This window comes from Triplophysa dalaica, chromosome 7 (assembly GCF_015846415.1).
Source record: "Triplophysa dalaica isolate WHDGS20190420 chromosome 7, ASM1584641v1, whole genome shotgun sequence".
NCBI classification, from domain to species: Eukaryota; Metazoa; Chordata; class Actinopteri; order Cypriniformes; family Nemacheilidae; genus Triplophysa; species Triplophysa dalaica.
Window position 1 is genome coordinate 20,514,847 of NC_079548.1, and position 26,097 is coordinate 20,540,943.

The following is a 26,097-nucleotide window of genomic DNA, read 5'->3' on the forward strand; positions in this document are numbered from 1 at the left end:
TTCCCTGAAGACTCGACTATGGGGCTTTGGAGATACATGAGACTAGAACTGTTGGCATACACTAGTATAGTCCATCTCCATGCTGGAGCATAAATAAAATTTAAGGCTCAGGCTTTGAGTCAATATTTTCTGTTCTCCTCCTACACCAAAATACAGTTCACCACTGATGCACTGCAGACAGACCATAAAGCAAAGAGCATTTGAACCTTTTTGCATCGTGCCATCAAAGCATTCTCCTTTGTTGCATGTTCTTACTCACAAATGCTGGTCTGACCATGCATAGTTATATTCCACATATTCAATATAATGTACTTGATGGGGGGGTGGACATCCATAAGAGTAAATGTTCTGTACTTTGTTTGTTTTTGCTCTTTGGTCGCAGATCTAACCACTACGAGCACTCCGGGCTTTGAATTTTACAGCCGTTTGGAAAGTGTATTTAAAAATCTTTAATAAAACCCAAATGGGAAAAAAACTTGTTCAGCACTGCACTGGAACAACTTTGACAGTAGAACTGCTTTTTCCATCAAGCATTTTCCCAAAGTATTTTAGCTGAGAGTGCAACCGCGTTTGGATACGTGCGTATGGAGGATTTAAGCTCGCGGTCTAGGACGGATTGGAAGATGTAAACATACGGCAGTTTGGCAGTGACCTCTGACCCCGGCCCCATGGGACCACACACATGGCTGAGGAATGGTTTGGTTGAGATGGCCGCTTCGGCCGCTGTTTAAGGGCTTTTAAATCACAGCGGATCTCTGCACTTGTAACCTTGTTTTATGTCTGCAGTTTGTATAGTGGTCGGTTCTTTTAGCTTTTTGGTATTTACACTGTAAATTTCAGAAGAATCTGTTGCAATAAGCCGTTTAAATCCCAGCAAACTGGAGTCGTTTTAAATACAACCACTCATACTTCAACACTCGTGCAAAGCGTCAACACTCACTCGCAAGTGTTAAATATAAAGATAATAGGCACTATTGCACGTGTAAAAGACATCATTTAGTAACAAACCAGGGTTTGTTTATTTGGTCAACCCTCTTCCCCATTCAAACTGTATTGCGTTATAAATGAATTTAATATTTTTGACACGATTTTCATTTTTGTATAGTATCTTCAGAACATTTATTCTGTGAAATGTATCCTACTATCAGGGTTGCCAGGTCCTCGAAAAATTTTCCACAGTTGCAAGGGTTGTCTTTTATCCCGTGGCTTAAATGTGGATATTCAAGCCACTGTCCGAGCATGCTATGCAAGTCCAGGCTCTTGTCCAGTCCGGACTGAACTATTGCAATCCGCTACTGGCTGGACTCCCGGCGTGCACAACCAAACCTTTCCAAATGATCCAGAATGAAGTGGTCTTCAATGAACAGTAGAGCACACATCAATCTTCTCTTCATTAAGTTATATTGGCTCCAATAGTTGCTTGCATCAAATTCAAAGATCTGCTCTTGACCAACAAGACCACCACTGGTTTTTGGGGGGGTTTTGCCTGTATTTACAGTACAGTAACAGGACAGGAAACGAAGTGGGTGAGAGAGGGGGTGGGATCGGGAAAGGACCATGAGCCGGGACTCGAACTCGGGTCGCCCGGAGCCAAACAGCGCCTTGTGTCGAAGCAATAACATCTAGGCTATCGGCTCCGCCGCTAATACAAACTTATATACCCGCCAGATCCCTACGGTCTGCAAGCGAACAATGTCTTGTAGTGCCATCCCTAAAAGGGAAAGAATCAGTCTGGCTTACTTTCTCTGGATCTGTTCCACACTTCTGTAATGATCTGCCCGCTGCTACAAGATCAGATGATTCTGTAGCCATCTTTACAGATCAGCTGAAAACAAATCTCTTCAGCACCATCTCTTTTCTACTCTTTCTATCCTTAAAAAATATAAATTTTTGTTATGGCTATATGAGACCAGTTTTACTGCACTTTTGCTTTTTGTTGTCCTTATGTTGTTCCAATTGCTTCTATTGTTTATCTCATTTGTAAGTTGCTTTGGATAAAAGCGTCTGCTAAATGACTAAATGGATATACTGTATTTCGTTTACCTGCTGCCATTCTTAAGGTAAAATTAAGTTATTTATGAAACAGAGTGTATTTATGATAAACTACATAGTACGCTACTAGCCTATACAGTGAATTTCAAAGACAAAGTGTCTGTAACGCATAACGATGACTGTAATACATTTATTTTTTTAGGTGGGGGAGTAAATATTTGATGTTTTGGTATTTGGGTTGGCAATGAGTTTTAGGCTAGGTTTTGGCTGGTTTTGTAATGCAGATTTGGCAACCCCGTGACAAACGTGAGTGGAAGTTTGCAGAGTTGCAAATGACAAAGTCTCACTTCTACAAATTGGGTTTGAATATAGTCTGGAGTAGCAGATGGATTACGGACCTCTATAGTGCCCTATATGACTATGCTGAGGATACAAAACATCCGCCCCTACTAACTGCATTGTGAATTGAACTTTTCCAAACACAAGAAAATGTGTACTTACATATGGTTTGCTCTAAAGAACAAGCAGTCCATAAGCCACAACTGACTCCAGGCATATCATTTCCAACTGTAGTACAAGGGCTTGTGTAGTATATTATTTTGATTTATTTTATGCATTAGACAGATGCTTTTATCCAAAGCGACTTACATTGCATCATACTATACTTTTTTTAAGTATATGCAATCCCTGGGATCGAACCCGTGGCCTAGCGCCATGCTCTAACCACTGAGCCACTGGAAAGGTTCATTAAAAGAAGCCTCTGTCACGATCAAAGTCTCCGATGTTTGCAACAATCTGACGTTGTACAGTCTATGCTGGCTTTTGGTTTATCTGGGGTCAAATATTGCACATTATACATACAACTTGACTCATTTACTTTTTTATTTGATTATGTTCCTCGTTTTCACCCTGTTTATTATTTGTGTCAGAGGAGTAGTTTATGATATGTGGGATCGCTCATGAATTTCAAATTTCCACCCATAAAATGACAACACCCAATACATGTATGCTTTCCTATTTACAACACCCACAATGCAGGCCTTGTTCAGAACTGGGCTTGTGGTATGTGCTCCAGCATTGGGAGAGCACGCAAGGTGATGAGGGGGTCAGATCTGGCCAGGAAGTGGGAGATCACAGGGGTCATTTGCTTTTGGCATGTATGAAACTCTAACCCCGGCAGACTTCAAGCCCCTTTTCAACCCCCTGTTTTGCACCATCTGTTTTATTTGCCCCAAGGAATGGTTGCTGCCCTCTTTGAAAAGCATGCATAAAATACATCAAAAATATGCTTTGAAAAGTTTCTGCTAGGGTTTAGACCAATGGGATCTGACTGGTCAAAACTGCTTATTGTACACAATATACACTCTACAAAACGGTGCGATACAGCACTTAACTTGGTTATTTGATCGTAATCGTAGGGGAACCACTATATTGCACCATATATTGGTGCTTAAGGGGATCTTCAGGGGTTCTTTGGGGTGACCGAGGTGCTGTATATCCCCTGTATGGTTCTTCAGTGGTTCTATATAGCACCTCAGTCATCCCAAAGAACCAATGAAGAACCTCTGAAGCACAAACATGTTCTCTATAGCACTAAAAGTGGTTCCCCTATGATCACGAGCCAAGAAACACTTTTAGTGCTGTATAGCATCCATTTTTTTGGAGTGTACTCTATGTATAATTTTTTAAAATATTATTAAACATTTAGTACTTTTAAACCAATTTTGTGTAATAAAAAATTCAGCATTTTGCAAATGAAATTGAACACATTGATTTGTAGGATATAGTATTTTTGAATGTTATTACAAACAAAGCTTTTACTTGATATCAAACCCGTCTTAGAAAGAAAGACTTATTGTCAGTCTTTTTTTATATTTCTCTCTTTCAGATCCGTGTGCTTTTCTCAGGCTTGTGTATGGGTGGATGGCTTGCTTCTGTTTACACTTTCTCTAACTCTCCTCCCATTGGGTAAATCAAAGGATGTTGTTTTTATATCCCAGCCTCATCTTACGTGCCATAGCGCGAGAGGCCCTGGATCAGGCAGAGCCGGGCTCTGAACTCTGTGAGCATTCCTTCACTGGTTTTTAAAAGGCACATAGTGAATATTTGTGCCGATCTTACAGTGGCTCATTAATATCAAGCCTGGCTCTGAGCTATGTAAAGCACTGACTTTTCCATTACTGCACACTACTTCCTGTTTTTTCTTGCTTTTCCCATATTTCCATCCCAAAATTTCACACAACGGCGTGGATTGTCTTTTTCGGTTTTCTATTTGGTAAGTCTCAACTCTTCAGCAAAATAGTCGTTGTCCTCTCTGTCCAGATTGTCTTTCATCATTTGGCTGGCTGAGTGAGGAGGAGAAATAACTGAGATCTCACTTCAGCTCAGCACCAAGTCATGGGATGGAATGGCAAAGTTTTCCCGAATGTTTGTGTATGCGTGTTTATATGCGACTAAATGTGTTAGCGGTGTTTAAGAACATGGCATCTGGTTTTTATCTAGTGCTGGTTTTACCAACACACTGGACCAACTAAATAATAAAAACATAAAAGGTGCATCATTATCATTTATTAACAAAACAATTGAGATATAAAGTCTAAAGTGCTGCTTAAGTGTTTAGAAGTCATAGTTGAAGTAATATGGACTGCACTTTCTAGCATTTCATCTTCCTCATTTTTTTTAGTTTATTGCTCATTTCCCTTTCGACAAGTTTTGAAACTTTAATAAAAATGAATCAAAAGGGTTATCTATATGAGAGGGGGAAGTTCACTTTTTGGTGCTAGAAACATTGGATTTTTCACATTCTAAGTGAATAAAACAGTGCAGAACAGTTCATATTTGCTGGTATGTGTTTATTCAGATGGATCAGAGATGAAGACTTTCTCTGCCTGTCTGAAATACAAACATTTCCTGAACTTTTGACTCCTGGTTAAGCTCTCATGTGATTCAAAACAGTGCCTGCAATGTCATTTGGCCGTGAAGGGATCCAACTGCTATCATAAAACTATACTTTCTTTGTGGATAAGTAATAAAGGAAGGCCAAACAAGCATATGTATTTAACTTGAGGAGGCTTTGACACCCCAAAATAACCAGTTCACAGTGTGATCATTGAAAAATTTCACCAAATCACCACAATGCATTAATGAAAAACAAACTCAACATGCTGTGGATGTGAATCCTGTTAAAGGTCCAGTGTTTTATATTTTGAGGAAAATAGTGGTGAGGTTGTGAATTGCAACCAATGGCTCACACCACCCCTCACTTTCAAAGCACCACGGTGGCTGACATAGGACTAAGATGTCGTTTTCTCTTCTTTGCCGAAGTGGATAACATATTTACGAAACACGTTCTGAGCAGTTTGTCCATTTAGGGCTATTGTAGAAAGGGGCCCCGGAGTAGATAGAAATTGCTCAGTCTAAGATAATAAAAACATTACGCTTCATTTTGTAAGATGTTTATACACATCTGAACACATAGTTATGTATATTAGATAGCATTTCTGTCAATAGATTCAAAAAATGAAGCACAACACCTTTTAAATATTTGAGGGATGCTGCTTGAGGAAAGTCCAACTGCAGGCGAAATGATAAACTTATTCTGATGTTTTGTCTCTTGTTCTCTCGTCATGTTTATGGGTGTGTGTTACATATATGTTTGTGTACGTGTTTTTAATTAACACTTAATGGTTCTCCAGCAGCAGTAGATGATAGGGTGGGGTGGAGCAGGGTAATGAAGATGGGGATGGGTGGAGGTAGGTTGATGTCACTGCTCTTTCGGCGCCTGAGACATTAGGAAAGATGTTGTGTTTTATCCCAGTAGTATTTTATTACAAACATCATTCAGACAAAAATTTAATTCAGTCATTATTTTCTTCTCCTCGACACAAGAGTTGAAACCAATCTCTCTTCTCCATGAAACTACAGTACTTTATAATGCTATAAAGCCTCCCATTTATTATAAAGTACACAACAGCAACATAAAAACATTAAAGTGATGCTTTTAAAGCGTTCTATATTTTTTTTAGTTTCAACACACCCTCATGAGGTAACAATAACTTTTTTTCCACTGTCGTGCAAAAGTGATTTAAGTTTTATGACCAGCTTTTTTCACCAAACTTTGTTCTCCTGCGGCATTAAGAAACATATTTTACATGTTTCACATGTGAAATAAATAAGTGACAGTGCTTATCGCTGTGGTTCAGTGCTTACACACTGTGTATACATTTGCTTTATTTCATATTTGCTTTTAAGGTTTATCTTACTTTTGTGTTTAACTTGGTTTTGGTTTTCTTGTACAGTTGCTGTGATGCAATGCAAATTGTAAAAGCGCTGTAAAAATACATTTGAATTGAATCTTTGTATGTAATCCGAGTAATGTCCATTTCATCAAAGATTTGATTGTTAAACATCAACTAAATTGTTTTTGGTACTGTATGTAATTTTGTTTCATTGCAATGCAAGTTTTAAAGCTCTCACGTAATGTTTGAACAGTTATTTAATAGAATTGATATGTTTTTATGAAATAAGTATCTGTTATCTTTAGTATAACATTGAATATAACAAATATCTGTTTCCTAAGGACAACTCTGAATTTAACATGCCAGTTGAAAACTCAGTTGTAGAAAGTAGAAAGAGCTATTATTGCATTTTAAATACAAGGTCATTTTGTACTTGGCAGGACAATTCTTAATGTTAAAGTATGTTTTCATTATACATCAAACACTTGAAAATTAGATTTCTTATGAAATGACCAATCTCAGATGCATGACCTGTGTCATGGTGGTCATTGAATGTGTGATAACTGTTGCAGCTGGTCTCCATGTGTGGGACAGAAAGAGACCTTCGCTTATCGGATCATCTATCTACAAGTGAGGGGGTTATCTGTGCGTTCATCTTACCAAAATATTTTGGGGACGCCTCAAGCATTCTCGTAGTATCTCTCTTCTTGTGTGTGTTTTACATCTGCTTTACACGGTTATGTTCAACGTGCAGTACTGTATGATTATCAATCTGTTCATGTTGTTGTTAAACTAAGCAGATTCCCATAAAATCTTGCATGTGCCCTGTTCGTAATAATGCCAACATTTCAGCCTGGCGCGCTGTAACACGAGCCCAGGTAATTTTGAAAGGTTATGTTTATAATGGAAAGTCAAACAAACACAGGCTCTGCTTTCAATTACACCGAAAGACCCCCCCCCACAACCAACAAAAGGAAGAGAAGAAAAACATTGAGGTAAGTGCAGCCTTTGTTTTCCCTTTTGCAATGCACATAGGAAATCACTCGGGTAAAAAACTGTTCTGGAAATTAGGACTGTTGAGCGACACTTTTTTTCATGTCAAACATTGTTCTACACCCATTCTCCTCGCAAGAAGTCAAAATTTGCTGCTTTGAGAAATGCATTTTAAGTGACTCAAAGAACGTGAGGGTTTGGTGGAGGCTGACTTGGAAGGGGCCGTCTGGAATGCAGAGCACCCCCATTTCAGAACATATATGGCCGCAGGAAAGGGGGTTAGATCTTGTGTGTGTGTGTGTGTGTGTGTGTGTGCAAGTGTTATACTTGCATGCATGTGCGTCTGTAAAAGAAGGGTGTGCCAGACCTCCCTGATGAAAACAAACCAGTGGAGCTGCACATATGTAGATATGTTTCCAGCATTGGATATACTATTCTAGTCAACGTTTTGCATGGCTTTACTGATTCACTAGCTAGACCAGACAAAGTTTATTTGATACCAGCCTGATCTCACATGATTCATAATTATTTTATGAGGTGGCTAATTTGTCTGAATATGATATTTATTATTAGAAAAAAGCAATACTGAAGCCCCTCCCCTAACCCCACCCCTTAACCTAATCGACACTGGGCCGAAAGCAAATCGGACCAAAACGTACGAACGACATCTTACAAATTCACTCGTGAAATCGTTAGGATTTGTGTTGGTAATTTTCAGTAGCCCTATCATGTGAAAACGCTCTTTCACACTGTCTCATCCTCGGATATTTTTTACAAATATATGAGGGTACAATGAACACAGGCTTACATGTCACCGATCTTTACACGTGTGCTGCTATACAGCTGGATAAAATGCTAAAATTAAAACTTCCACTCTAGTGAAAGAAAGATCCGGATCATACTGTTGTTCACAAACAGTGACTCACATATTCCATTACACATAGAGAGATAGAGAGTAACTCCACTTGCACAACAAAAGACATAAATCCCTCTGTGGTCTGTCCAAAATACTTGTATATTCTATTCAAATATCTCAGGATTTTCACAGGCTTGATGCTCTGTTCGGTCTTAAAGAAATACAACGTCTCATAACTTGGACTTCCAATTCATGTTGCTTTCTATTCACAATTTCACAAATTTCGCAGAAATGCTTGATGCATGGTGCCATCAAGAGTGATGTCCAAACGTGCACATTTAAGCTAATATAAAGGAGTGCATCAAAGTTGCTACATTGCATGATAACTATAAATTAGGGATGCACCGATACCACTTTTTAAGACAGAGTACGAGTACCAATATTTTTTTCTGGTAATCGTTGATACCGATGCCCGTACCTTTTCACAACACAGCGAGACTAATAAAAATAGAAAAACGTCATTATTATAAACAACTTCACCTTAAACACTTCATGAAAAAATAAAAAATTTATGTGCAAGAAAAGCTTGCTGTTTGAAGCAGATTGCTGTCTGAACGCTTGAGACCTGTTTGTTTTGTGGCTATTGAGAACCCTTTTCTGGGTTGCACTGAAAGAACATCCAAAAGTTGTTTATTGAATACAAATTATACTAGAGAAATTTAAATATTTTTTAACTGTCTAAACTAGTCTTGGTAAATTTTTTTATTTATATGTTATGTTTATGCTCTCTGCAGTATTTTTTTTTAATTAAAGGCAGCTGTCCACTTTTTGCTTCAAAAAATATTTATATTATTGTTTAGATACTGTATATCGGCCAATATATCGGTTATCGTCAAAACAATGATCAGTTATCATTATCGGCTAAAATTAAATATCGATATTTCACAGACAGTAAAAACAGTACGCTTTTAGCTAACTATACACATGTAGAAAAACTGATAGCATTGCATGACATTGTTTGCTTTACACAATTTGGTTTCTTAATGGTGGGACATTAGACATATAAAAGAATCCCACAACATTATTGTGTCAGTCATGAAAATACCAAAAACATTCAAAATATAAGACACAGGCGTCTACTGCATGTCAATCGTGTCTCTTACTTGGAGATTTAATGATAACCGGCCTACTGCGTCATAGATAAACAGCAAGGTATTTCACAAACAGTGAAAGAAAGTGATCCCCTTCATTCTTTTTGTTGCTGTTCTAAGACCAAGAAGCATTTGAGGTCGATGCTTTTACAAAATAAAGGCAACACCCTGGAATGAGGTAACTGCAATACTGAGCTCCCTCATTCCAAGACAATTCTGACTAGATGTGCAGGAAATCCTTCCCACATCATGACCTGCCCCATCCTTCTTCAACTCCATTGAGATGTTAATGCTAACAGCTGCTGAAACGTCCATTAACGGATGTTAATAACCAGTCTCTCACCTCCCACATGAAGTTGATTACGTGCAACCCAATACAATGGCAAAACATTATCAGCTAAACCTATTAATTAACACATGTTAATTAAGCTGCATCCCATCTCTAAATTCAAGGAAAAATGTTAGCTGTCCAATATGAGATAGACATGTTTATAGTATTGTCAAACCAGCAGGAATGTGTTTCTGGGTGGGAACAGTTGGTGTAATCCGAGCGGACTTCAGCTCATATTTGGTCTCGGTGGACACATTTCAGCCGGCATTTTACAGAGTCAAGGGCGGTCTTTCCCAAACCTGCTTCTAGAATCCCAAATTTGAGACGTCTCTCAAATTGAACACACCTGGTTCAACTCATCAGCTCATTAGCGGACTCGTCTACGACTAGAAGTGGGTATGCTAAACAAATGAGACATCCAAAATGTGCACTACCCATGAGTTTATTCAAAGACAGATATTGGGTAACCCTGCTCAAGGCTATTGTGAGATCTTCCAGATCTTAAATTGCTTCACACTACAAGACTGTTAAAATCTGAACAGATTTTTTTTAACAAGACATCATACACTTGCAGACCTTTTCGAAAGTTTCAGACAGAAACACACTAACTGATAAAATCTGCAGACTGGCGCAGACTTTCTGCTACAAGTCCAGACTGAAAACGTGGGCAAAATCTGAGCAAACAACTTGTAGTGTATTTTAGCGTTAAGGCCACTATCAGACCGATTCCTCCCGCGGTGTGACAGTCTGGAGCGGTAATAGGGATGTGTGTGCTGAAGACGTAGTCTGAAACAGGAAGCCCGAACTAATGATTCGCAGATGGTTGGGATGGCTGCAGCCCCGAGGCCTGGGCTTCGTCACGGTGTGTGTTTGTGATTTATACGCCTGTTACTCTGGTAGGGGGCCGTGGCATAGGGGCGTGATGAGGGTGGGGGTGGGCAGTGAAGTTAAGCCATCTCCCCTTTGGTCATGGTGTGAGGGTCTCAAATTTACCCTCTTTAAATCGAGGAAGTTCCGATACCGTTGAGAAAACGAGAAGAAACTTTGGATCACACTTGGCTCAGGCTATAAAGATCCCAATCCCAAACAACATCTGGACTCTGCAAATTTACGTGGCTGGATCTAGATTGAACACTAGCATGGGTGTTTTCACACTGCTATGGTAAGCGTGCCCTTGCTTTCATTCAGGCTGACTCACAGCCCCTCCAGCCTGACATCTGATAGCCACTAAGCGAAACGTAAACATTCGCCACAGATCCCAGAGCGCTACATGTAGGAATGGTAGAAATCTTTGGCTGCGGTCAGAGAGAACGGGTAAAGAAAAAACAGCAACCATAATTACGCCTTTATAGACAAAGCCTTATCGCGCATTTTGCCACAATACAGCTGTGAACTTTTGTTCAAGCTAGAAGTGGCCTTGAGGGACATGTTATGCAAAACCTGGTGCTAAACCAACCAACCAACAATTTCTCATGTTTCTATATCCTTGCATGGGAATTCTGTTTTAGAAATACAGCGTGTTTCAACGACGGCCAAAGTTTTTAACACACCAACACCGCAGGATTGTTTATCCAACCCATTTGTGACATATGCGAGTTAGTGCCTCGCTCCTCCACCCTATGCATTGCAATACGTTAGCCTCATCTGTTCACGATGTCCTCCAACTAATTCTAAGCAGTGTGCTCCGGTGACATAACACTCATTTCAACCCACACCCATCCAAAGTTTTCTTCTCTGCGAGTCAATGACTTCCATTTGCTCTATATTTTGCAGGCTCAATTCCAGATGATGGCTGCTCCTCCCTTTCTTCAGACAAATTTGAAATTCCCAAGGTCCATCCTCTTCCAAAACTAATAACGAATCCTCCCCGATTTCTTTCGCTATTTTCCTGTGGTGTGGATCGGCCTGTTTGTCACGTTCGCTGACTGCTGTCCTCCTCTAGAACCAGACAGACCTCAGAAAACCCTGGGGTGGTGACTCACCAGGAAACATCGCTAGGAGCAATGCCAGAGACTAATAACAAAACTATACAGGAAAGATTTTACTCACACAATATGTTTTGCGACAGTTTTCCACACCATGCTGTTGGCGTGAGATGAAATGAGAACACATTTGAGATTAGAGAGGTGTTCATTCAGAAAGGGGTCATATGGTGCGGATACATCGTTTTCTGTGTCTTTGGTCTGTTTAGTTGCCCATGCATGTATTAGACATGTAAAATTGCAAAAATGAAAGTGTCGGAACAAAAGATGCGTTCAATCTAAAAGCGAATTCTCAACCAGACCTGCCTGAAGACCTGCCTGAAGCCACTTGTGTAACCACACCCCCACATATTTACATCAGTTCGTGGTATGATTTGACTTAGACCGGCCAAATGCATGCGCAAGTGAGGTGGTCATACCAGGAAATAAAATAACTTTGGAACCTGATCTTCCAAATATGGATCTTCCAAACATTTCGGTCACACGTTTGCAATATTCGACCAATCACAACGCACTGGATAAAAGGGCAATCATAACACACCTTGCTTTTCAGAGCGATTAGCTCTGAACCTCTCAAAACCTCTATCATTTTCAGGATGTGAATAAACACCTGGTCCACCATGAAATACAGGTCAGAATGCATAAAGAAACTGATTGAAGCCAGACCTCTGAATCACACATGGCATGATTTAAACCATACACTCTCATTTCATTCTCAATCATGAGTCATTTTGGCATCATTGACTGCTTCAACACAAGGAAATGTTTAAGTCTGAACATTGAATTTTCTTGTAGTAAATAGATGTTGTTTCAATAAGATGGAGTCATGCCTGTGGCGCTTCCTGTCAAGCTATATTGCAAACAACCACATTGAATTTCTTTTGCATCATTCAGTGTTTATATTGTGGAATGTGGATGCATGAGTTGACCATGATTAAACTTCAGAAGAGTCTTATATATATTCTTTGCAGTTCAAAATATAGTTTAATACTGGATATTTGTTTTTTTAGTGTGTTATTTCACGGATCGCTGACATGAATTCTTACGTGTTGATGGGAATGTCTCATCTCCTAATAAATAGCAATTTAGATGCAGTGACCTCAAAATAGATTATACTTAAGTATGAAACCAATATGAATTTGAATGAATAAGACAATAATACATCAAACATACTCTATATCTGTGAACAAAAGATGCTATGGACTAACGGGACAGTTCACCTCCGTTATTTTGAAGAATCTTGGTAATCAAACAATATTGACCCCCATTGTATCCACACAAAACTGCATATATTTGAGACATTTCTCAAAATATCTTCTTTTGTGTTACCCAGAAGAAACAGGCAAATACAGGTTTTGAAGTAGGCCACATGAGGGTGAATAAATGATGACAGATTTGTTATCTTTTGGTCATCTATCCCCTTTCTTTAGTCATTTTTTGCTTTTAATTGTGATGAGAAAAATAGTCATCAACGTACAAGGAGAAAGTGATATTAGGAGATGCATTGTAAATGTTCCATACGCCATAAAAGATGTGGTCTAGAATAGATCTAGATTTAAACATTAGCCCCAAGCCCTTGAGTTTCTTTTAAGTAAGCCATTTGGCCATTGCGTCCTATTGATCCAGGCAATATCAAATGAACACAAAAGATAAGGGAAATTTTAAGAAATTAAAATCACAAAAAATAAGTCTCCTAAATTAAATTTAGGATTTTTCAATAATCTATTTCCCTGTAGAAGAAGAAGAAGCCAGGCATCTCAAAAAAGTCTCCATTCGAGTTTCAGAAGAAATCTGAAAAGCGTCAATCAAAAGTCAATATTATTGAAGATCTCTATAGGAACTCACACATTTCTAATCAAATTTACCCAAAATATACAATCTACAGGTGCGGAAATAATTAAGAGACCATTTGAGAGAGAATTTTTTTATTTAAAATGTACAATTTATAGGTATGTGTTTAGGTAATATTTTGGTTGAATTCTGTAAACTAGTAATAATATTCCTACCAAATTTCAAATAAAAATATTGTATATTTGTATTTATTTGCAGAAAATGAACCCTGGAGAAACATATTTTTATGTATTTTTTCAGACCTGAAATACTGCAAGTTCATAAACACTTTTAAGCAATACAACAGTCACATTTGTACTTTTATTAAGAAAAGTTCAAATATATTTTTTAATGTGATTTTTCTCACAGTTTTCATGTGTCTTGTCATGCTGTCAATCTTTTGCATTGCTGTTGGATGACTTTATGTCACTCCTGAGGTTTGATTTTGTTGTAATTCAACAGACACTGGACTGGAATGGCCACAATACATCTATAAATATTGATTTGAAATGAAGATTTGCAATGGTCTCTTATTTTTTCTGCGGCTGTGCATTTATTTTACACCTCCAATATCTTTATGTATTTGAACATGGGTGTGATTAGTTTCTTTTTGTATTTCTCTGACACTTTGTGTACAACAGCCGCGACGCAACACGAAAAAAGTCATTAGAAATGCATCAGAACCCAATTATAATTTCTAATTTTGTCCACACTGCGGCGCACCTGTAACGTCCGGTGTTTACACGGTGTTAAGCCATTTTTAGGAGAAACACAACGTTGAAACACAAATCCTCTGGTAAGCTCTGGAGAGTAGAATCCATTAGCTTATTTCACCCCTTTCACCTCCATAATAAGGGGGATGATATTTGGCATGGCACAACATTTGTCTTTGAATGTGCTATAACTGCAAAATAACTCTTAAATGTAATGGAGCAATAAAAGCATAGCCGAGCACCAAGTCGCTAAGTACAGAGTGCACCCTTAATGGTCCACTGCCAGCACTCTGTCAGACTGTACCTCGAATGGACAGCAAGTAATTCAAGGATGTGTATTTATGAGCCGCCTTATGACCTACATCAAACTGGGAGATCAGGGCAAACATATCGCCCAGTTACTCTGACCCATAATTCATAAATCTCACAGAGCACCAGAGCCAACCCACAGCAACGCTGTCCAACACTCCAAACCAGAAAACACAGGGCTGGCACAGGGAACGCCTCCCTCACTTTATTTACAAACACAGCTGCTGCCATGAGACTGCGCATGAGGGTGTGGCAGAGAAGAGACACTTGTAGTCACCAAAACAGTGCTGAAAAGTGGACTTTTGTGAGAATTGAAAAGTCTAAACACTGTTTGTATTTAAACTACAAAGGATGTTTGTGGTTTTATGCACTCCAGAGTCATGTAAACAGACACATGGCATACCGGGCATACCGTGGGGCCGCTGGGAGGGGCGTGTGGGGTTGCAGTCACACACACAAACACACACTGAGGTTCGCTCGGTGCCACCAAACAGCAACAGTGTCAAAATGGAGGACCTTGCTGACCTTGCTGTAAGTGAGGAAAACTCAATAGTTCTGTATAAACATTTATACTGAACAAAACAAAGTGCATGTTAAGAATTAATGCATGATTTCCAAATATCAAGAGGGTTGTTGTCGGTGCTACATTGTTAATATTCTCCTTTTAAGAACTGTTAAAGGTGTCAATTACTTTTCGAAAATGTTTCACTTTTCCTGAATAAATGCGTCTGACACATTGTTGCGTATCAAGCTGTGAGAAGTTATGCGTGGGAGGGGGAAGTAAGAGTGACGTCGTTACGCTTTAAGGGCGGCGCTCTCACGTTTCTGGAAAAAAAAGGGAGAAAGAAAAAACGCAAATACGACTGTGTCGCTACATCTGGAATTCACAGACTCGTCTCGTGCTTTGACAATCTATAGTGGGATCCACAGCCAACGCAAGCCAGTGTTTTCTTCCTGCTCTCTTTCTCTACCGAAGGATTTTCCGTCTGTTTCTCTCTCACCTGTAAGTTGGAGCGCTGTGGAAGTTTTGTTTTGCGTCCATTTATTGATGGAATATCGCAGAGTGCGTCATTACAGGAGTCTGATCCCACGTTTGGGGTTACTATGGTTTTGCATCCGGAGAAGTTCTTGCTTCGGTTCAAATCGTTACTTTTAATTTGCTGTTTTTCTACATTGTTCTTTATAGTCTTATATATTTGTTTTAATAGTTTCGTTTTTAATTACGTGTTGTGTTGTTGTTTAATGAGCTCTTACACGTCTTAAAAATCAAATATCCAGCACATTCGAAGTTTTCAGTCTCCGTTTGCCGCAATAACGGGTCTGGATGAAAACAAACGTGCGTATGAACGTGTTCCTCTGTTTCCTTTAGTTTGGGAAAACGGACACAGCGCTTACTTTACAGTTATTTTATTCATTTCATATTGTTGTTATTTTGTTACACGTATACTTGCTGGGATGGAAACTTGAGATCCGTCCATACACATTTTAGAGGTGGCGAAAAAGGCGGCACCGCCAAAAGAAGCCTCCATCTGACTGAATACATAAAAGCATATTTTCGTGGAGAAATAGAGACCGCATTTCAGTCACTGCTGTGCGACTTGTTAATAAAGAAACGATTCCACATATTCAATTTGAATATTCAATGCGCAACAGGGCGAAACTGAGGAAAAAATAAAGTTTATAAGCGGTTGGGATGGTGGTGAAGCCCGCGGCGCCACCTGGTGGCCGGTTGAGGAACTGCACCAGCACGCCCACCATATCGAAGTGATGAGCAGTTCGTGTAACTTTCTCTTGTCTTCTGTCAGGCGGTCCCCAACATGCTGGCCATTCTGTTTGCGACATTGGTCTTGCATCTCACAGATCTGATTATTCTCTTCGTTTCCACCTGTGCTAATGTGAGTATCACCGTTTTGAGCTTTATACGTTGTAGAGTTTGTGGGTTGACCTGGAATTGAATAACGGATGCCCTCATGTGTATGTAATCATGTGGGTGTGTCTGAAAAATAAACAAACAGGCGTGGAGAATACATGGAACTGAGAGCAATGACCTCTGGTATCACTGCGTACAAAGTAATGGGGGACACACCTGTCAAGGGACTGGTGATGAAGGTGAGCAGAGTCAACGTTTTGTGAAATTTAACCAATGCATCTTTTGTTTCAACGTATTGATTAATACAATTCAAACATTTTATTTTGCATTCATGAAAACCATAGGATGCATGTTCCTCTTAAACATAAGTTGTCAAACATATAGTTAAGGGAAAAAAAATATTTAATTTTTATGAGCCCATGTTTTGTAAACAAAGGACGACTGTATACTGCTTCAGTGGTTGCTGAATGGGCTTTTGTTTATTTGTTTTTCTGTCTCTTTCAGAGTGGTTGCAAGCAGTACAGGCTCTTATGGTCCTAGCCACCATCTTCAGCTTGACCTCCTTCATCATCTTCCTCTGCCAGCTCTTCACCCTCGTAAAGGGAGGACGCTTCTTCTTCACGGCTGTCTTCCAGATCCTCGCCAGTGAGTATCGTCTCGCCTTGTTTGTCAGATCACGTCTTGGACGGCGTCTGCGTATTCACACCCTTTCTTTCCCTCTCGCTTTTCTGCAGGCTTGTTTGTGATGAGTGGGGCCATCATCTACACAGTGATGAGTCCAAAGTGGAAAAGTAACAGCGACAGTTATGGATACGCCTTTGTTCTGGCTTGGCTGGCCTTCCCTCTCACACTCATCAGTGGCTTCATTTACATCGTCCTGAGGAAGAAAGAATGAGAATTCAATATTCAGGGACTTTTTTGGAAAGGAAAACACTACTCAGCCAACAGACTCTAACCAAGTGGCGGCCTCCTAGCATTTAGACATAAAGTGATCAAAGAAAATGACAATTCATGAAGATTCAGTACAGTGAAGACATTGTGTATGACACAAATCTGTGTCTCTGGCTGTTGAGCCTATTTATATCAGTTTTCCAAAGCTTTTTGTAAATAGAATGCAATAACATTTCAATGAAGGCCCTGATTTTGATAAGATGGTACTCATGGAGATAGAAGAAAAAATCTCTTAGTATTGTGTGTTTTATACCCTTTTCAAATATATTGTTTTTTAATGCCATAATAAAATGTACTCTTAAATGGATCTTAAGGTTGACTTGAAATCTCTCTTATAGCCATATGAAACAGCCATTAAACAAAGAGTTTGTTGTGTTCAAATTCTCGGAAACGGTGCTATGTATTTACCATTGCTGAACTTTATAGTTAGATATACCTATAGACTCGAATTTTGTACAAAATCTCACAAAACATTTTACATTTGTGTATTTTACCTGTGGTTATATTACTTAATGAGATGTCTTTTTTAAAAGAAAAAATAAAACATCTAATTTTTCCCTTGTCTCATATTGCAATACACTTCATAAGAGCACTAAGGCTGTTCAACGTCCACAGAATTAGTAGCAAGGTGACGCACTGTAATAGATTCTTTTTATCTTGTTATACAAATATCTTTGGATTGGTTGCTAAACACACATGTAGAGTTACCACTCCTGAAAGGAAACACAACAGGTGAGCTAATTATCATATGCTTTCTTGTAGTGTAGAGGAAAAACAGATGTGATGTAGAGATGATTTTTCATGGTGTAACAGTTAGTCATCTTAAAGTATCCTGCTGAGGGTCAGTGAAAAAAAAGTAAAGCAAAAAGTTAATCAAGTTTAATTTTGACCTGAAAATATATCAGATATATTTTGTTCACTATATTGACAATATTTATAATGACTAATGTTCTTTTTAAACCTTTTCAATTCGTAATGAATACTAATTTTGTAATGCTCTACTTAGTGGTTGTCCTGTATCATCGATAAACAAACTACAGTTAGTTCAGAATGCAGCTGCCAGAGTTCTTACCAGGACAAGAAAATACGATCACATAACCCCAGTTTTATCATCGCTTCACTGGTTACACATTAAGTATCGTATTGATTTTAAAATTATTTTAATTACTTACAAAGCCTTAAACAGTTAAGCCCCAACTTACTTAACTGAGCTTCTATCACATTACAACCCATCATGCTCTCTAAGATCTCAAAACTTAGGACTTTTGATAACACCTAGAATAACAAAATCCACCAAAGGGGGGCGAGCTTTCTCATACGTAGCACCTAAACTCTGGAATAGCCTTCCTGATACTATTCGAGGGTCAGACACACTCTCACAATTTAAATCTAGATTAAAGACACATCTTTTCAGCCAAGCTTTCACTTAATACATAGTTAATGAACAGCAGCTACGCTAATCATTCTCTTTATTCTCTTTCTGCCTCGGGAGGCCCATCCCGAGGAAGAAGAAGATCCACCGTGTCCAGACGACTGACAGATGCCCATCCCCAATTTGAGATTACGCCAGCTCCAGCTGCAGACTGACTGACCATCCAAGCTCCATCTAAGGCAATTCCACCACCAGCCAAGAGAAATACGACCATCGGACCATCCATGCTCAGACCACTACATCCCCAACCAAGAGCAAAGACGGACTATTTGTCTTATTAATGCTGAAGTTACAATATTTGGTATTAAATGCTAAACTAAAATCACATGTCACCAGTTTGAGTGCAGCTATGACACGTCAGAGGGGATCTGGCCCTCCCGGTTGAGCCTGGTTTCTCCCGAGGTTTTTTTCTCCATTAATCAATCATTGGAGTTTGGGTTCCTCGCCACAGCAGGGCAGTGTTGGCCTGCTCACCGGGAGACTGCATTCATTCATTTATTTATTTAATTAGAAATTAGATATTATTTATTAGAATGATCTTACTCGTTGTATAAATACCATGCACTGTGCTGTGTTTTAACTTTTCTGTTTTTCCTGTTTGCCCCTGTAAAGCTGCTTTGAAACAATACACATTGTGAATAGCGCTATATAAATAAACTTGAATTGAGTTGAATAATTAAATGCATACAATAATTACACAACCGGTTCTTAACTAAAATAAATCTCAGAATGCATTAATTTATATGTACTTCTTTATCTCCCACAGGTGAAAGAATTTGTGTTCAATGCAGGAATAACACCACAGAAGTTTACTGAAATATCCTAATTAAAACTGGAACTCTTTGTAAAGATTTAGTTTCATCCTTTTTAAAAAAAAATAGCATTCCACATCTACACTGCATCTAGACTATATATATATATGTTATTCAGAATACAAGGACTCTTTCTTTAAGTTACATAGTAAATTATTTGCACCAATAAAAGTGGCCAACCACGCAGTTCTTTGCATCAAGAATTTCAAGAAAAGTTTGGGAACATTGTTGCCTGGATTATGACTGCAATGGTCAAATGCATGGAATGCACACACCACAAACAACACCCTTCACAATTCAGCGTTCATATATTCGACCGCTAGATGGCGCCAGAGACTTGTTTGAAATCGAACTAATTCACAATATGAAGGGAAACCAAAAAGTGAAAATTCTGTCATCATTTACTAACACTCTTGTCATTCCAAACCTGTATGACGTTCCTTCTTCTGCAGTAGATATTTTGAAGAATGCTAGTAGCTGAACACAGTATTAACTTCTGTTGTATAGATACAAAAACAATCCCAAAGTCAAAATTGACAGCTGTTGTTTGGTTAGTAACATTCTTTAAAATATATTATATTGTTTGAGTTCTGCACGTTTTAAATCAAGAGGATAAGTAAATGATGACAGTATTTTAATTTTGAGTGAACTTTTCCTTAAAATTTTACACAGATTAAGAAATTCATAATATCATAAAGTGTCAAATATTCCAGTAAATTAATTTAGCAAAAAAAAAACTTTATTGACTTGAATAATTTAATTTATTCTTAATGTAACAGATATACATTCTAAAGGTACCATGCTTTGAAAGGGACGTGGTAGTTAGTATCAACATCCTTAGGCAGTACTTAAAGAGGCCTGTTTAAACCTGTGATCTATTGGATTATCGCAAATATCTAACAATAGGATATGCTGTCAATCCAAGCTGGCAGAATGGGATTTTGCACATACATCGACAAGAGATAATTCTTATTTCACTGAGTGCATGGCAAGATTGATTGTTTAATTTACTGAGTTTGCTAAAATTTTTCAACTTTCCAGTTTCCTTATAACTGTACAATAAGATCAGTTAACATTAGTTTATTACATAATGTCATGGTTCTGTCCCACCTTGTCTTGCATTTCTTGACCTAGATGCAGAACCATTACAGAACACCATGTTTTATGTGGAGAGAGGTAATTATGGCCCTTATGGCCTTCCATACACTCAATCCGGTCTCGTCTCTGTTCCGACCTCTCGTATCCTCATTATTGCTCGTTAATTATTTCATGCCCCTCAGCTGTTCCCTCTTGATTTGATCCCTATTTAATACCCTTGTGTTTGCTGTCCTGTGCTGGTGCGATTTGCTTGTACTCAGTGTATGACGTTGTGTCATTTCCTGCTCTGTGGATTATCCAGTCAAGTCTTGGTATATTGTAGTGTTAGTTCTTGTCAATAGTGTTTTAGTCAGTTTATCGTGTCCATTATTGTTATCGCTTGTTCTTAGTTATTTACCAACTTGTGGGTTTTGTATAAATAAATCCTTTTTTTTATTTTTATATTTCTTTTCTTTTCTTAGGTGGTTGAGTTTCTCATTAGGTTGAATATTTCTTTTGAGTGCATTTAAGTTTGTTTGGTTTTGTCTTGTTTATATTAGTTCTTCTGTACTGTGGTTATTGAATGTATTTATTTTACTTGTGGCCCCTTATGAATGTTGACTGTTGATTTAACCTCTAGTGGACTTCTGTTGTGTCTTTTGTATTTTAGATGATATACCTTTTTCTATTTATTTAAAATAAATTGTGAAGATTTGGGTTGGTGTTCTGTGACTCTTGGTTCATTGAATTGAACAACCTGCATGCTTAAGTAATTTAGGTCCCCCATCCTGTCAAATTAGGGTGGCGTAGTCTGTCAGTAGCCTTTCTTTTGGAGATCAGTCAAAAGCGACGGGTTACACTTGCAATGTTCCTGACAACATTTGTTAACACATACTAACAATGAGCAATACTTCTTAAGCATTGAATGAAACCATATTGTAAAGTGTAACTGACAACACTTCTGTGCACTCATTTACAAAACAAACAAAAACCTGGTTTCATGACCTTCATTATGTTAATGTTCATTAACCATTATTATTATCATTTGTTTAACATGCACTTGTGTTTTTAACCAGTCTGTTCAACACAAAACAAGTCCCATTAGATGTGTTCAGCAAAGGCAGAGCATGTTGATAACATATTGGCAATGTCAAGAAACCTCTGGGGGCCCATAATGGTCTTACAGCTCCATTTCAAACGTGGTTAACCTCAGAGGTTATTTATCACCGCCGTGGGTCATGGGGGTTGAACACCATTTTACTACAGGACATGGAGAAATGCATCTGGGAATCAGTAGGGTGTATATTGAAGATGACACTGGCTGTGCAGCAGAGATTTCTAACAAACTTCTTATCCTAAAATTGGCAGTACTATGAAGAGGTCATTTGCAATTTTTTTATTGTGCATTGGGCAAGGAATATCAATCAAACTGCAGTTTGGTTGTTTTGAATAAGTAATAACTAAAAAGGCTAACTAACATAATTATATGCAATATAAATCATGACAACACAATAAAAACATGATTTATTTAAATTGATAAACCATGAGTCATCGGTTTTCGCAAATTTACTCTTCATTTGCACTTAAAATTCAACACTTCTACATGCACACAAAAATGGTGCTATTTAGCACTAAAAGTGGCTCTTTGCTTGTAATCATAGGGGAACCACTTTAAGAGCTATATAAACTGGCATGAGGTGGGCCCTGGAAAGTCACTTGGCTGTTGAATGACAAACAAAAATATAAAGAATCCTGTATAGTTCTTCAGGGGTTCTATCTAGCGCCTCAGTCATCCCAAAGAACCGCTGAAGCACCAAAATATGGTTCTTACCATATTCTTTAATTTAATTGGTGTCTGTTTGTTCTTCTATACTTAGTTTTTCTTGTGAGGAGTAAACCACAAACCTCATTTTACCTAATATATGATAAGGATGGTGAAATACTCAAAATTAAAAAAAATGTGCTACAAAATGTTCTTGACAAGATCCCACAGAAGGACCATTTTTGGTTCCCCAATGAACCATTTAATCAAAGCTCATTATAGGAAACATTCCTGTCTTCTTCATTGTCTTAATTTAAAAAAATCACTATAAAGAACATTTTGTGCAACAGAACAGATCAGTTCTTAATGAAACAATTCAGACAAAACTGGTGTTCTTTGGCAAACAGTTCTGGAGCACTTTTGACTACCATTGTTAATTTTCCTACTATGGTAGTCAATGGTGGCCAAGAACCATGGCTTGTTTGGTTACAAGCGTTCTATCAAATATCTTTCTCTGCATTCATCAGAACAAAGACATTTAAACAGATGTGCAACAACTGGAGGGCGAGTAAATGAAGACTGTATTTTTTGGGGGGTTAAAGAAATCAATTTAAATTGTATAAAATACTTCAAAACTTGAAATTACACCATATGACCAATACACATCATGAAATGAAAAGAAACAATCACTAATAATCTGTCTGCTAAATGCATCGAACTAAAACATTTTAAAATATTAAAAACATTCAGTACACAAACCAATGCCTTATCCAAGTTACAAAATGCAAATTTGCAACATTCCAATGATTTCAATATCTTGTAGCCATATCGCATACCACACTTAGTCTATTAGAAAAATAAAAAATGATTGTGACTAGCGGCCTTTGAGCTTTCCTCACTCTCTTATTGGTAAGAAAGGTAACAAGAGCACCCCAATGTTAACAACTTAAAGTCGCATTGCACTTTTCATCATGTTCTTAGCAAACATCTTGACACGCAGTTGAAGTAGAACAGGGACCTCTGAAGGACCCAGTGTGTTCTTTCTTCTCCTGTGAACCCTCCTCTTTGATCCACATTGGCCCCGTCAGCTGAGAGAAACCTGAAAAGAGCATCTCCAGTCAGTCGGGGACCCTCCCCACGCCGCCCCTCTTTCAGTTTAAGGCCTTTTCATCCCATCTCCAGCAACAAAAGCAGTCCATTTAGATCTAAGTAAATGATATAGAAAATGTGGAAACCGAGTATATTCAGGCCGGATTTCATCACGCCCATAAATCTCAGACAAATCAAAGCCCTGCCCCTCCTCAGACTTTTGTCTTGCTAATTCACATTAGGGTGCGGCTGGTTGGTCGCTTTGACTGCCGCTGCCACGAGAATCGAGCGGCGTTGCGGATGCACAACCAGGCGACTCATGTGAACTCCGACCCCAGCACTTAAACCGGTGTGAGAAGAAAAACCTCTCTCGCCTCAACTTCCAGTTCTTAACTTCTCAGAATGCAGATGAAGACTAACCGAAGCTTGCTGGTTGTGAAGAGATCTCACGTTCACACCAACGGGATAACGCGGTGGCAGCCGGAGAGGATCGGAATGCCCTTCATTGAGAGCGTGGAGAAGAGGCTTTTTCAGAGGCGCTAAATAACCCATCTTGCAGACCCTCGCCTTCCTTTCTTCTCGGTGACCCCATCGTCTTCCGATTCACTTCATGAGTTAAGCAGAGTTGAAAGAGGACAAAGCATTCCTCTGCAGTAGCTAAACTGAGTGATCTGGGGAATGTTTCTTGCAAGCGTGTTCTTCAGCTTTATGACTTTCAAAAGCTCACAGAAGCTTTTTGTTCTGAGGAGACACCACCGCAAGCTTGTCCTTGAAAGATATAGAAACATAAACTGGTGTTTGAGCCACAGTTATGGAGGATGTGCTTGGAGTTCACAGTCATTGGCTAAGGAAAAAATTAAAGCAGTATGTCTTTCGTAAAAAAAAGAATCAGGTGTTATAATGGTTATTATGGGAATGTGTTGGCTTTGGTTATATGGCAGGTTGGAATCCACAGAGAACCTCTCAGCAACTTGCTGAAAGCTTTAAATCCTACTGGAATGAGGCCCAACAGATGCTAAAAGAAATATGGTATCATAATGGTATTCGATTTTTGGGGGTGGTTGTGTGGTTTTCTCCAAATAACACAGTCATGCTATATCAGCAGATTCCTGACCACGTCAACGTCCCATCTACATTCCCACCACATTCTTTTACTTACGTGGACTTTTCAAGCTTCAGGAGTGAAAACAGCACCAAACTTTGCTTGTGCACGAGCACAGGAGTGGAACCCAGAGAAACGAGCCCAGATCCATCTCTACCAGCTGTCTGTTTTAATCCTCTGGTTGCGGGTGGTGCGGTGCGGGCTGCTTTTCTGTGTCATAAGATTGTAATTATGGATCTCCATGTCTCTCTCATTTTCTCTCAGTGTGTTCTAACTGAAAGTGGCAGGCTGGATTTCAAGCCCCGGAGGTAAAAGGCATACATTAATTAGGGGGTTTGTCACATCTTAGATGCATTCAACATGTGCTCATTTAAAGAGCCACAAAAATGTCTTCTCAACAGGCCCGTGCAGCACTCTTACACTACATGTCAAGAGAACTTTTCGTTTGGTCGTACATACAGACATAATTGAAATGATATGTGAACCTGGTACGCAAAACCAGTCGTAAGGGTCAATTGAATAAATCAGCTTTCCATTAATGTATGGTTTGGACAATATTTTGCGGAGATACAACTATTTAAAACTCTGGAATCTGAGGGTGTAAAAAATCGAAATATTAAGAAAATTGCCTTTGAATTGTTAATCAGAGATGCTGTAGCAGGCTGTTGCTTAGAAGAAACCGGTTTGTATAAGGCTCTTTATTGGTTTACCGCTGTATTGACGTTGTGGAGAGTAGATGACCCCCAAAGTAGAAATTTTAAGCTTTACATAGATACAAATTTTCCCAAAGGGCGATCAGCAGCGAGTGAAGTTCGTAGGCGTTTTTCCAGTCCATTATTGGTATCGTTTTTAATGCTTCAACTCAAAAAAGTTTTAAATAGATTTACAGGAAGGAAATTTACAAAATATCTTCACAGAACACGATCTTAATATCCTTTATAACCAATCATTTTGACCCATACAGTGTATTGTTGGCTACTACTACAAAAGTCAAGAAAGCTATGAACATGCGTAGGCACAATTTGAAAGATTTTGCATTTGGTGAGATATAAACACTGGCATTGAAACTTGTTATATATTTCATAGGTGCATTTTTTATGTAGTTGGAACTGACTAAGTGACCAATTATTTTTATGAGCTGAAAGGAAGTGAAACTTAAATAAAAAATAACAAAAAAATGTATCATTCCATTGGATTATCCCAGTTTTATTGCCCTTCAGTAATGTCTCACAAAAACTTACTACCCGTTCAACATTTGGTTTGTTGAGTTGTGGTCAACCTACGTTTGTTCGAAGTGCAGTACAGCACAGACCAGTCGGCGTTAACATCGAAGTATTACAAGATCGAATCGATAGCAGCACTCTTGCAATACTTTGATGTCATACACCAACAAACCTGCACACATCTTATTAGTCAATTGTTGCTATGTGTTCCGAGGAGTTCTGTTTTTTTGTGCATTGTTTTGTGGGTGCTTACTGTCCCCGTGACATTTGTCTATCACATCTCGTGTCCCTTTGTGGATGTGCGTCTGACTGTAATACCTCAATTTAATTCTTTTTCAGTAGTAACACAGTGACTAAAGGGCAGCCCAGATTCAGTGTGACCTC

General features: G+C 38.6%; 1 protein-coding gene across 2 annotated transcripts; it reads left to right on the plus strand.

Annotated features, from left to right (window-relative positions):
* Window positions 1-14,869: 14,869 nt before the first annotated feature.
* On the plus strand, window positions 14,870-17,772 carry pmp22a (peripheral myelin protein 22a). Of its 2 annotated transcripts, none has more exons than XM_056752764.1 (5): window positions 14,870-14,926; window positions 16,201-16,290; window positions 16,411-16,504; window positions 16,770-16,910; window positions 17,000-17,772. In XM_056752764.1, exons 1-5 carry the CDS (start codon window positions 14,903-14,905, stop codon window positions 17,158-17,160), a joined length of 510 nt encoding a protein of 169 aa, XP_056608742.1. In that variant the 5' UTR covers window positions 14,870-14,902; the 3' UTR covers window positions 17,161-17,772. The 2 variants fall into 2 exon arrangements, with proteins under 2 accessions (XP_056608742.1, XP_056608743.1); XM_056752765.1 differs by lacking the exon at window positions 14,870-14,926 and adding an exon at window positions 15,215-15,398.
* The last annotated feature ends 8,325 nt before the right edge of the window (window positions 17,773-26,097 follow it).